Raw genomic sequence first — 13,955 nt, 5'->3', positions numbered from 1 at the left:
AGCACAATCTTAGGGAAGAGAGGGTCACAGAGAATGGAACCCTCAAGTCTCCATTAACATCTCCAAGTTGATGTCTAAACTTCACATGCACAGTATCCGACTCCAAGAAACTTAGTAGAAAATGTCAGCAAGAAGGCTAAGGAGTTGTGAATTTCATCAGCAGGAAACAGAAATTAGAGTTCAATCTTGCCAAGTTATTGTGGATTTGCAACTACTCCTATAGAGCTCAGAAACAGACAAGACCTAGAAGTAATGAGAGAATTGAAATGGTTCCGCCACAGTATAAAATCTGTATAAATAAAAAGAGTGATAAAATAAAATGGGTGAGATGTTGATAATTGGTAAATCTTGCTGAATGCTGTATAGTTCTTTGTACAATTTGAACAACCCTCAATGTTTGAAATTAATTCAAAATAAAGTTAAAAGAAATACATGGGGATATTGATTATGATGGCATTTAATCTTTAGATTATTTTTTAATCTTCCAATCCCTAAGCATATTGTATTTCTCCATTTTGGTCTCCTTTAATGTTTCTAGCATTCATAGTTCAACTTGAATTCATGAGAATTCCAGCTTGTTCATATCACATTCACTTGGGATTTTCTGTCTTTTTACTCTTGGTCATTCTGGTGTTTGAGTGGTTTAAATCTACATGTCCATGCTGTTTATTAATTTTGTAGAACTGGCCACAAAAATAAAATGATTGTACATTTTAAAATTTGGTGCAAAAAGATCTGCTGGTTTAAGAAGGACAGTGAATACCAAGCAGGATTAATAAAACACATTTAGGTATCAAAGTAAGATACTTGCTAAGACAAACTATTGAGAGCCGATGATATAGGCAGAACTTTAAAAGCAACCAGAGACAAATACTAATTATATACAGAGCAACAATGGTAAGAATAATGACTGACTTATTAAAAGTAATAGAATCCACAATGCAATGTAACAAAAATTTAAAGTGCTGAAAGGAAGAAAAAAAACCTGTCAAATCAGTATATATTTTTATAACTAATTAAAATATTTTTCAAAATTAAAAGTCAAATAGTGATATTTTCAGATTAAAAAGAGCTAAGAAAATTTGCTTCCAGCAAACTCACACTACAAGTAATGCTAAAGGAAGTCTTCAGTTTGAAGGGAAATGATAGCATACAGAGATTAAGATCTACATGAAAGAATGAAAAGCATGACTGGAAGTGGTAATCATGTAATATAACATTTTTATAACATATTTTTTTAATTTTTTACTTTTAAATAAATAATAAAATGCCTAAATAATAAACATTAGCAATGTATGATGCACTTTATAATATATACAGAAGGAAAATATATGACAAAAATAGAATGAAATCCTACAGGCAAGAGAAATTATATTGTTGAAAGATTACTGTAATAATTGTAAACATATTATAAACAATTATAAAATAATATTAATTTAGTTCAAAATATAATAGGTTAAGGATGAATTATAATGGACATAAATTCAGATATTTAAAAATATGCAATTAACAAAAAAGATGGTAGGAAAGCAGAAACAAAGGTATGAAAATAAATGGGACAAAAGAAAATAAGAAAATGGCAGACTCGAATCCAAGTATATCAATAATTGCATTTTATATGAATGGACCTAACATTCCAATTAAATGTTAAAGATTATCAGACTATATCAATAATTGCATTTTATATGAATGGACTTAACATTCCAATTAAATGTTAAAGATTATCAGACTGGATAAAAAAGCATAAACCAACTCTGAGCTGTTTACAAGAGCTGCATTTTTACTATAATTACACAGAAAGACTGAAAACAAAAGGATGGAAAAAGATAAACAAAAACACAAACATAAGTGAGTTGGCATGGATAAATTTGGATCAGGCAAAGTAAACTTCAAGCAAGTAGTATTAAAGATAAAGGTGATGTTTCATAAAAATGAAACATCAATTAATCAGAAACGTAAAAGATAATTGGCCATGCACCTAATACTTGCATAGAAATAAATGAAAAAATCGACAAACGTAAGAAGAGAACTTTTTAAATGGAACTGTTTAATATTCTTCTAACAGTAAGAATTGGAAAATGGAGATACACAAATTGTAATGACAGAGAACTGAACAGTACCGTCATCATCTTTACCTAAGATTGCAGAATACTATACTCTGTAACTAAACAATACACATTTTTTTTCAAGTATTAAGACACATTTACCAAAACAGTTTTTTTTTTTGTTTTTTTTTTTTTGCGGTACGCGGGCCTCTCACTGTTGTGGCCTCTCCCATTGCGGAGCACAGGACCTGGACGCGCAGGCTCAGCAGCCATGGCCCACGGGCCCAGCCGCCCCGCTGCCTGTGTGATCCTCCTGGACCGGGGCACGAACACGCGTCCCCTGCATCGGCAGGCGGACCCTCAACCACTGCGCCACCAGGGAAGCCCCAAAACAGTTTTTAAAATGAAGTTTTTTTTCTAAAACCAATAACACACAATAGCAACAAGTCTTGATTGTATTCATAGAGGAAAAATAGAATATACACTGGGGGAGAATGTAGTTTTAATTAAAAAAAACTTTTGTTGTTAGAAAGTACTGAGGGAGTTGAAACTTTCACAAAATAACAAACATATCACTTCCCACTGTAGGAGAATAAGGACTCTTTCCCCTTAGATTTGCCAAGTTACGTATTCATTAACCTTGAACCCTTGTTTTTGCCTCTAATTTTTAATGTATAGTTCTAACTATGATGATTTATAGCAATCACGTCACTAGGAAATTCTGGCTGAGAAATAGAATATTTACTGAGGAAATTCCACTAATTATAAATTTAATAGCATATCTAGAGTGACCACAATTACTTTATGATTTAAATCAGTGTAAAGAAGGCTGGACAATTTTTAGAATAACTTTCTAACACCTTTCCCATGGACACCACCATCATAGCTATAAGACCCTTAACGTGAGTTATTAGGATTTATTGTGGACAAATTACAAAATATTTGCATGAGGAAAGTTTGAATATTTGTGATTATCTGGTAAAAATGTCTGTGTTCACTGGAATAGGGAAATATGGCAGTTCCTAAATTAGCAAATAAACAAACATTATTAATTTAGAGAATGATCCAGTTTAGGTGAAAGTTTAGGTATTAAGAATTCAGTCCATTGGATAAGAAAAGCAATGTGTCATCTTTCCCCTAAATTGAGACTTCTATTGGGTCTTTCTCCTAGCAGGCCAGCAATAATAGCATTTTGCTTATTGTAGATAGAGAATTTCCTGTCTACAAGAAGCTATTTCTATCTATTTCAAAGATAAGGACCAGTTCATCTTATTGACTCCTATTTTTAGGACTCAACATAGTGTCCCACATTGTAGGTGTTCAGTTTTTCAAGCTACTTGAACAGTAATGCACAGGGTTAACATCCACATTAAAATACAGTGATAAACTTCCAAATAAATATCCAACATACAAATATCCTATGTAGTTGAAAGAGAAGTCGTATAAATTTTCTGAAATGCAATTGACTAATATACATCCAGAACTTTAAACTCATTCATATCTTTGATTCTGCGAAATTCACTTTCAATAATTTATCCTAAATAAAGATATATTTTTTTGAATTTTTGAATTCTATTTTATTTTTTTATAGAGCAGGTTCTTATTAGTTATCCATTTTATACATATTAGTGTATATATGTCAATCCCAATCTCCCAATTCATCCTAAAGATAATTTAAAACATACTAAAAATTATCAGGTACAAAATTTTTATCACAGAGAGATGTGAGTGTGTGTGTGTGTGCGTGCGTGCAAGTGCACATGCATGTATAAAACCAGACAGTCTAAATAGAACATTTGGAAACTTTTAAAATGATTATGATTATGTATACGACATAATATGACATGGCTAATATTGACATTTTAACAATATCCAAAAATACAACATTGAATGAGAAAGCCAAAATAAAATATTCATAAACAATAGAAAATCAAGAATGTTAAGAAAATATAGCTAGTAAATAAGTAGAAATATGTAAACAATTTACCTTGTCTTGGTGGTATGCTTGTAGTTATTTTTGATTTTTTAATTAACTTTTAATTTTCTAGACCTGTTTTTTTATAAGTAGCACAAATTCCTTTTATTATAATGATAATAATGATAATTATTACTACTAATAATAATTAATGATGCTTGTGCTTAAATACTTTCCCCTATCACTCTACCTGTACCCTCCTGAAGTATCTACTACTTCTATTTCTTTCTTTTTTCTTTTGCTTTCTTCTTTTTTTTAACACTGATGAGTATGTAAGGGTGCATTTGATCCTCTGAAAGTTTGGAAGTAGAGGAAGACAATGTTGGAGTATTAGAAACAGTTCAAAAGCAACGAAATTGGTAGAAGATATCAGGAAAAATCACACATATAATTGGGAATCATACTAATAAACATTTTCTACTACATTCTAATATTTTTGAACTGTTTTTACTTATATTCCAGAAAAAATATGCTCACTAATATATTTTAAATGAAAAATTTTCTAGAAGTAGTTATAATTCCTAATTCCATAAAAACTTATTTAACTTTTAATTCTAAATACTTGTGGTAGTTATTTTGGAGTGAAATGATTCTAAACTGTATGTACTGTTTTGAGGTCCTAGAGCAAAATGGGAGGGGCTTGGTTACAATTAGGGCCCTCTAGTATAACAGAAATATAGAAAGGGAATCAACTTTGGTGTAACGTGTCAGGAACAGGAAATATATTTCTTTTAATTTTTCTCTTTCTGTGCTTTATAGTGTTGATCTCTCAGGCCCCAGATTAATAAATACTCAGTAAAGATCTATTGAGATATCAACTAAATATTAATTTTGAGTAAATATGTCAAATATTTTGAGAAAGTAAGAAAAAAAAACCCTTAAATCTAACACTAATTCAAATCCCAAATGTCACAGATTCTAGGAGATAAATTACTGGACCAAGATAATTAAAATTGTGCCATAAATAAGGTTTTGATAGATGATTTCATAACTTTGACAGGAAATTCTAGCTGGCGAGAATGAAGATGGGCTTTATGTAGGAGGATGTACTTGATGTAGGACTTAAAGCAGAGAAGAGATGAGATTATGGAAAAGGATGTTAGATACTCTGTGGAAAAGTGCCTGTGAACATGATCAGATAGAGGTCAAGTATTTGGAAAAGGAAAGCTTTCACTTTTTTAGGAGCCAAGGCTACCTAATTATGGGAATATAGAACATAGGCAGGAATACACAATGATACTGAACACTGAAATCTACCTAAGTAAATTTAGGTTATTTTTCTATATACATTTTGTCCAAGAGATTGATATCATGCAAGAAACTGTGTAATATATTTTTGAGAATTAAAAATTAAATAAAGTCAAGTGAAAAGACTATATTTAGTGTGCTGATGCAGTGGTGCAGAGATGTGGTATTACAGTACTGGCAGTGAGGGGATTGGAAGTAAGAATGAAATGATAGCACTCTACTGTAAAAGTAGATTTTGTAGAATTCAGTATGAAATAAGCTTTTGTAGGCTGTCCTGAGCACCTAGCCTTAATGCTTAATATTTTTCTTATATGTTCTTAGTTTTAAACAATGAAACTGTAAAGAGTGTTTTGGGATAAAATGTGCCCATATATCAGAAGCAGCTGGTACATGTACTGCACCATAAGTAATGACATTCTAAAACCTTTATAAAGATCACTTATTTAGATTCTGTAAAACACTATAATGTGCTATAAAAATTTATTAAATATCCTTCAGGAAATTTCAGACTTTATTTCTGTCCCTGTACAAATCATACTGCCATACTCTAAAAGCCTAAGAGAAAATCGCCTATCCAAGAACATCATTTTATATATGCTTGGGAAAAATATCCATATTTAGTGCACACATCAACATATAAAATTGCAAGAGAGAGAGTCATCCCACCGTTTGATACTCAATCAAATATAAACCAGACTCCTAATGATTTGGCAGCTGGTGTTTCTGTTTCTCATCATTTTAGTTAACACCTACACCAGTACTATCCAGTTGTAACCAAGAGTTTCATGAATGCTAGAATTCTCTTCCAGTTCAGAATTCTATGATTATACTTTGGATAATTTCAGCTATGGAATAGTAAACGTTTTGGAATTAAAACTATGAAAAAATGAGAGCTAATTCTGTAAAAAAGATACCTTATTGAATTTAGATGGTGACTATTTATAGGCAGTTTGACAATTGCACTTAGCAAATCAAGTACAAATACATATCTCTGGATCTTCCCTCGTGGTCCAGTGGTTAAGATTCTGTGCTTCCAAAGCAGGGGACGTGGGTTTGATCCCTGGTCAGGGAACTAAGATCCCACATGACGCGTGGAGTGACCAGATAATATTTTAAAAATACATATCTTTTAACTAAAATGTATTGGTCAATTAAGTTGATATTTCAGAATTATTATATGAATACTGTTTCCTTTAGAAATAATAAATACTATCTCTAAATTTATCTCTTCATGCAATAAATATGTTTTAACAACAAGATATTTGTTATATACTTAAATCTGCTCAGTTCTCAATAATTATAGACATGTGAGCAATTGATTATTAATCCATGATAGCTATGTATTTTTCAAGATCTAGATCTAATGTGTAAAAAATCAATTGCATATGAAGCTTCTCTAACAGAATAGTAGGAGACTTTGCTATGATTCTTGTTAAATTTAAATCTTCTCTTGAGCAGTATTACTATTCTGCCCAAGTAATTCAGTCACATGTGTCTGTTCAAATTACTGTGAAACTACATGGCAATTGTTATTACTTTGTAATCTTCCTGAGTAAGAACCAAGGGTATCCCTTATTATAGAAAACAATTAGTAAACTTCAGTTTGCATTATTGTGAAAACAAAAGTTGCTCTTAATTTCAACACTTCTGACCTTTCTCTCTTATATTGCAAACATCTGAAATGACATAAAATATTCTACAGTATTTCCTTATAAAAAATCCTCATAATTCTTCCTCTTGGTCTTTTGGTACACCCTGACACTGAAAGCAAAGTGATCATCCCAGATTTGTGCTCCACCCACAGTGAATTTGTACAAGAGGGTTTAACACAGATTCACATCTCATGCTGTGTGTAAAAACATCTCAGCATGTTTGGGCGTTTCATAGTAGTGGTCTAACTTCATCCCATTAGACTAACGTTTGTGTAGATGTGTGCGTGTGTGTGTGCATGTGTATTAGTATTTCTTTCTTCTTGCCATATGCAACCCCACCACCTTGAATTTATCCACGTGCAATTTTTAATTTTTTTACTAGCACTTCCTACCTACAGACCCAGCTCCCTCCACAATCCTAGAAAATATCAGAAATTTGGAGTTAAGAAATCTTAATGACATTTTAATTTAACTTTTTTGATAAATTATTCATCAGCAGAGACCAATACATTTTATTAACTTTTGGTATATTGCAATTGCATTTTGCTTTGCTTCATATAACACACTGAGTTATTATTTACCCATAACTTTAAATTTCAAAAAAAGTTCTTTTAATCATTTAGATGCACACGCATATTAAATCATATCTAGCTGATTAATAAGGAATTAAGTCCACAAATTAGTTATTTTATTTTGAGGCTTATTATGGATACTGACCTAAGCTAACTACCTGAATAAATCACACTCCCCACACTATCCTACCTAAAGAATTTACAACATGATGCCTTCTGCACATCGCCCTTTGTCAAATATTTTAAAATTATCATTAGTGATGTGGAAAGCTGCTGGAAAAAGTAACTATCACTTTCAGCTTCTAGACTTATATAAAAATTCTTACCTTGCCTACATATTGTGTGTCTGTACCTGTGTACTCTTCCAACAAGAAGAATTGATTCCACATCCAGCCACGCTTGGTGCGATGTAGCGTTTTACCATCATCTTGTGTCAGACCCACTATCCTTTCACTTGGTAAATCACTGTTAGCTTTTTCTTGAAATAGGGTAGCATCAATTGTATGAAACATATAGGTACAGATGAATAGTGGTAGGCAATGATAAGTCCTCATTATCTGCGGCTTCAGCAGGAAATCAAATTCAATGTACTGTCTGTTTCCCCTGAAAAGTAGCAGGAGAAAAATGGTTTATTAGGTTGTGTTTCATTTTCACATAACCTGTAAACTATAAAACTTTCTGAATGTTATTTAACTGTTATAAATAATATATCATTAATATATTATTTTCCATGTTACATCAGTGAACTGTCATTAAAAACTCATATATCATACAGATAAGTAGGGAGACATATATAATACAAATAAATTAAATAGGAATTTAACAGCTGACTTTACTACCACTGTATTATAGCATGTAAATATATTAGTAATTTAAATATTCATTATTTTGAAAAGACAAGCTCCATAATACAACAAAGATCATATCAAGTGTTCCTAAAGTCCTCAAGACTAATAAAAGTAGAATATTTATTAATATATACATATATATGAATAAGAACACTGTTTTCTGTTCACAATCTACCAACTTTTGCAAGCTGTTCTCCTTCACCTCTTCCTCTTCTTCTCCTCCTCCTTATTCTTCTCTAATATGTTGAGATGTTGCCTCAAGGCAAATTAAATGATACCAAATATACTTTGGATTGTGTCTAGCATTACCTAGCACTGTACCATGTTGATCCTTTACAATCAAAAACATTGTTTCCCAAAAATCAGTTGAATAAGTCACTCAAATTTATTTGAGACTGAGGAGAACATGCTCTCCTCATGTTCAGGAACATTTTACCTGATAATTAAAAACAACATCACAGGGGCTTCCCTGGTGGCGCAGTGGTTGAGAGTCTGCCTGCTAATGCAGGGGACACAGGTTCGAGCCCTGCTCTGGGAGGATCCCACATGCCACGGAGCGACTGGGCCCGTGAGCCACAACTGCTGAGCCTGCATGTCTGGAGCCTGTGCTCTGCAGTAGGAGAGGCCGCGATAGTGAGAGGCCCGCGCACCGCGATGAAGAGTGGCCCCCGCTTGCCACAACTAGAGAGAGCCCTCGCACAGAAACGAAGACCCAACACAGCAAAAATAATAAATAAATTAATTAATAAACTCCTACCCCCAACATCTTCTTAAAAAAAAAAAAACAAACAAAAAACTCCCTGGCCTTGGGGAGCCTGCTGACATTTAAAAAAAAACAAAAAAAACAAAAAAAACAACATCACATATATTTCCTAAAATAATTTAAAAAAAAAAACAGAGCACACAAAATTGATATTGCAAAATTAGATATGAGGTCTTACCTATGGGATAATTGATCCAGAATTTTGAAATAAACAATGTTTTTTTCTATTGAGATAGTAAGTTGATTCTTCTTGAAGTAAAAATAATTCATTTGATATTTCAAAATTAACTTTATTTATTAGTAAATTTGTTTAATTAGTAAGGGATTTGATCTAGAAGATGTGAGATATTGCTGCTCATGATAATGATTTGATAAGCAATAAAAACCCATCTCCAACTAGTGTAGGCAAAAAAAAAAAAAAAAAAAAAAGAATTCATTGGATTATAATATCAAGTTGTGGAAAGGAAAGAATGAAAGGAATAAAGAAGCAACTGGGCATTTCCTGCTTATGAAAACTAGAATTAGGGGCTTGAGTACCTGAGCTCTCTCTCTCTCTCTTTTCTCTCTGGCTTTGATCTAAGCCTTCTCAACCTGATGAAATATACAAATATATGAAGTTCGGATTTAACATCATCCAATCCAGAAAGCAACTGATAGTCTTTTCTATCTTGAGTTTAAAAAATTCTGGAAATGGACTCTAATTTACAGGGTTTAGGACAGATGTCCAATGCTGGACCCATATATCTGTGGATTCAGTTGCAGTTATCAAGTCATAAAGATCAAATATAAGCATCTAGCTTGGCTTTATCCCTTATTATCTGAGACTTTTGGATATTTACCCACATCACTATGTTTCAACTACTTCTTGTATAAAAAGAGAATAATCAATACCTGATTCACAAGGTATTGTTATTAATTTTACTTGAACTTTTATCACAAAGTCATAGTTATTTGTAATACAAAGATTTATTTAATTTTTACAGCAGCATATACCTGTGAGAAAACTGAGGTGTGAGGAATTTAAGTAATTTGACAAAGATCATACAGATAGTAAGTGTTGGAGCTAGTTTTTAGGTCCACAGCTTTAAACAATACTTTTTACATAAGATAATACATGTAGCTTATAGTAAGTTAGCATAGTGCTAGCATACAAATTCTCAACATGTTAGTGTTTTCATTAGCAACATCATCATCGCCATTATCAGCCATGTTTGCTTCCAATATAGTCATATATATGTATTAATCTATCACCAACATAACAGAGTAAAGAATGGATGCTTGCTATTGGTACAGAGCTATTAGCTTGCCCAGCTATATGTACCCTAGTTTCCATACCTATTATTTAAAAAAATGTTCTTACTTAACAAAATACACATATGTGGCCACAAATCTCTCATTCAGAATGAGAGAAATCAAAGTCACCTTATTGTCTTTTACTCTGAAATCTTGGGCAATGATAATTACTCTTGATGGGAGAAATTTTCACATATTGAGGTATGAGGAAGTCATTCTGGCTTATACATTGTTTAACTTGAACTTTATGCTAATTAAAAGAGCATATCCATGGCTTATTGAACATGCATTGTACATCTGCTTTAACCATTTAAGAAAAGAGTGCATTTAAAAACCAAAATGGAGTAATTGTGGTTTATTCATCCAAAATGGAGATTGGTGGCCATTGAGGACATGGTTTCAGACACTTTCCTGCATCACTGAGAACTTGAGTTTCCTAAACTGTATCAGACTCAAGGACACCACCCGCATTCTCTAAACAACATCTCCTAGCAGCTGCAACATTATGATCTCAAGGTCTCCCCTTGAAATTATGCAACCATTTTGGACCCCTACCAATCCTTGCTTAACAAGGATTGTTCTTCTTGCTAGCTCCAATCCTAATTCTTGACAAACAGCTTATGTAACTTTTTAATGTATAAAGGTTTTTGCCCTTGTAAGCCTCCTTCATTTCATAGTCTGGCGGAACACAATTCAAGTTCTTGAGTCTATGTCTTTCGGGCTAAAGTCCTCAGCTTGGCCCAAATAAAACTCTTTTTACTCTTATTATAGATTGTTTATCAATTTTTCCACCAACATCCTTATTTTAGATTGTTTATTGATTATTTTCATCAACTTTATGTGGCTATTACCAATCCTGTAAACTAATGGAAACTGGTAAATTTAACCACAACCTGTAAAACTCTGAAATAAATGTCAGAACACTACAATATCAAATAATGTTTACAAAAAGTGTAATGGAAAAGTAATATCTAATGCCCAGTAGATTAGAATATGCCTGCATTTTATTGATCAGGGATGGTGCAGTAGAAATTAGCAGCCAGAGAATCTCAAGAATAACTGTTAATTCACTTTGATGAAATACAACAAATTCCTTAGTTGACTACACTGGGTAACCTGGTTTCTTCCCACTGGGAAATTTCCTTTGGCCATCGTCCTTGCTGATGACACTTGCAAGAGAAATTGAAGAGCATTCTTCATTTCCTGTGGCCTGTTCTATGATGCCCACTTTGGGTAGAATGTAAGCCTTTAAGCAGAAAAGTTCAGCATATATTAGATGGAGCCAGAGACTTAGGCAGAGGCCAGGATCCCATAGGCCACTATAAGCTATAGTAAGAAATTTGTTTTCATTTCCAGTGCAAGCAGTTGGAAAACTTTAACATGCCATGTTTAGAAAAGATCAATCTGGCTACAGATTAGAAAACAGGTTAGAGGATAGGAAAGGCTTTGGTTAAGGGGGAGACAGTTAAAGTCATCACTGTAGGGCAGAAAGAGATGATGATGGCTCATAGAGAAGTTTGAAGTGGACACTGTTACTCTACTCTGTTTTCCTTTGATTCTTTAATATAGGCAACACACACACACACACACACACTGCATGCACTACAATTTTTGTATGTTTTGCTTCTAATGTCCTGCACCTGCAACTCTTTGAAGGCCTTCCCTTGGCTACTGGAGCCACTTTGCTCACAGGCACAGAGCCTAAATGCTTGCAAGTTTACAATTGTCTCCCATGGAATCCCTGAGCCATTGTCTAACAGGTACAGAAGTATTAAAACCAACATGTTATTTGCATCCCAGAGCTCCCCTAAAGAATCATGCTGGGCTTCCCTGGTGGCACAGTGATTGAGAATCCGCCTGCCAATGCAGGGGACACAGATTTGATCCCTGGTCTGGGAAGATCCCACATGCCGCAGAGCAACTAAGCCTGTGCACCACAACTACTGAGCCTGCACTCTAGAGCCCATGAGCCACAACTGCTGAGGCCGTGTGCCACAAATACTGAAGCCTGTTCACCTAGAGCCCGTGCTCCTCAACAAGAGAAGCCACCACAATGAGAAGTCCGTGCACGGCAACTAAGAGTAGCCCCTGCTCTCCGCAACTAGAGAAAGCCCGCGTGCAGTAACGAAGACTCAATGCAGCCAAAAATAAAATAAATAAGTAAATAAATTTATTTTAAAAAAAAGAAAACAAGAATCATGCTGAGGCTGGAACTGACTGAAATTATACTCTCACTTGGATTCTTCTTCCTGTCTTGCTTTCCCACTCTCTCCCTCACTTCCTGACCTAGAAGCAATCTGTTAACCTATCACTTGCACCCAAATCCTTGCCTCAAGGGCTGTTTCTGAGGAACCAGACCTAAGACCAGAGTAAGATCTTCATAGTCAATATTCAGAAAAGGAAATACTACTTTCTCATGTATTGATTATAAAGGATTAAATAAAGGAGAAATAAAATATAACTCCTAGATTATTAGTTTGTGAACTGGGTAGATGATTGAGTTATTTTTGAGTGTCATTTATATCAGGGGAAAAGAAAATCTATTAGAAAAATAAAGAATCATTTTTCTTCTTGTTTTTGGTCAAAATGAAGTCATTTTTATACTGCTACTACTAACATTTCAGATAATTAACAATAGGAAACAAAGTGATCCACTGGTCTGCTGATTTTATGTAATTTAATTTATATATTTATGGCAACCTCTTAAAATAGATCCTTTTATAATCTTTCATATCCCTCATATTATTATAAGGAAACTGAGGCACAGAGAGGTTAAATGACTGCACAAGTTCATATAAATAGCAAGAGAGAGATTGAAAATTAAATCTAGGCACTCCCTTGCACTTGGGCTCTACTGCTCTAGAAATAGCCTACTAACATCTGTGATTCTGGCAACCAACATTTATTCTAACTTGCCTTCTGTGTTGTAGGCACTGTGCTAAGTCTTTTTTCAGACACCGTTTCTTTAACACTCCTAGCAACAATATTATAAGGAACATATGACCATATTAGAAAGAGGGGTAAACTGGGGTTAAAGTAACTGGCTAAAATCACAAAATGGCAGGCACCTGTGAGAAGGTGGAAGGCATCCAGGATTTGAATTCTGTCAGACTGATGTCAGTGCTCCTGATATTAATTGCACTGCTGTTAAGTAATATTCCTCCATATTCACCCACCTGGAAGCCTCCTTCAGGAGCTTTACATGCTTGCCCAAATCAAGGTTTTTGCCTTACTTATACTATGACCTTGAACAATCTTACCTGGCTCATCCATAGTCAACTCCTTCTCATTATTTTCAGTTTCTATATCATACTTTGCTTTCTTGAAAAGTCTTCCATAACAACATTTTCAAAAAAAGCTTACCCAACTTCAGTCTCTACTGATTTCTTTCATACCGTCCATTTATTTCCTTCATATAATTTACAATGATTTTAATTATACCTTTCATTTAGTAGATTATGTTTGTTGACTGTTTCCTTTAGTTATAATGCAACTTGTATGGTGGTGAGATATTTTGTAAATCACTGTGTCCTACATGAAACAATTATTGACATGCCAT

At 33.6% G+C, this 13,955-nt stretch overlaps 1 protein-coding gene across 1 annotated transcript in view; it reads right to left on the bottom strand.

Moving 5' to 3' along the window:
- The window catches only part of CDH9 (cadherin 9), a gene marked incomplete at both ends in the record, with an annotated part of 81,489 nt that extends 73,443 nt beyond the window's left edge, over positions 1–8,046 (bottom strand). The window contains one exon of the mRNA XM_079703714.1: positions 7,819–8,046. Coding sequence (XP_079559840.1) covers positions 7,819–8,046 — 228 coding nt within the window. The remainder of the gene's footprint in view (positions 1–7,818) is intronic.
- Between the last annotated feature and the right edge of the window lie 5,909 nt (positions 8,047–13,955).

Source organism: Hyperoodon ampullatus, assembly GCF_949752795.1.
Source record: "Hyperoodon ampullatus genome assembly, chromosome: 4".
NCBI classification, from domain to species: Eukaryota; Metazoa; Chordata; class Mammalia; order Artiodactyla; family Ziphiidae; genus Hyperoodon; species Hyperoodon ampullatus.
This window is presented reverse-complemented; position numbering and strand designations above follow the sequence as displayed.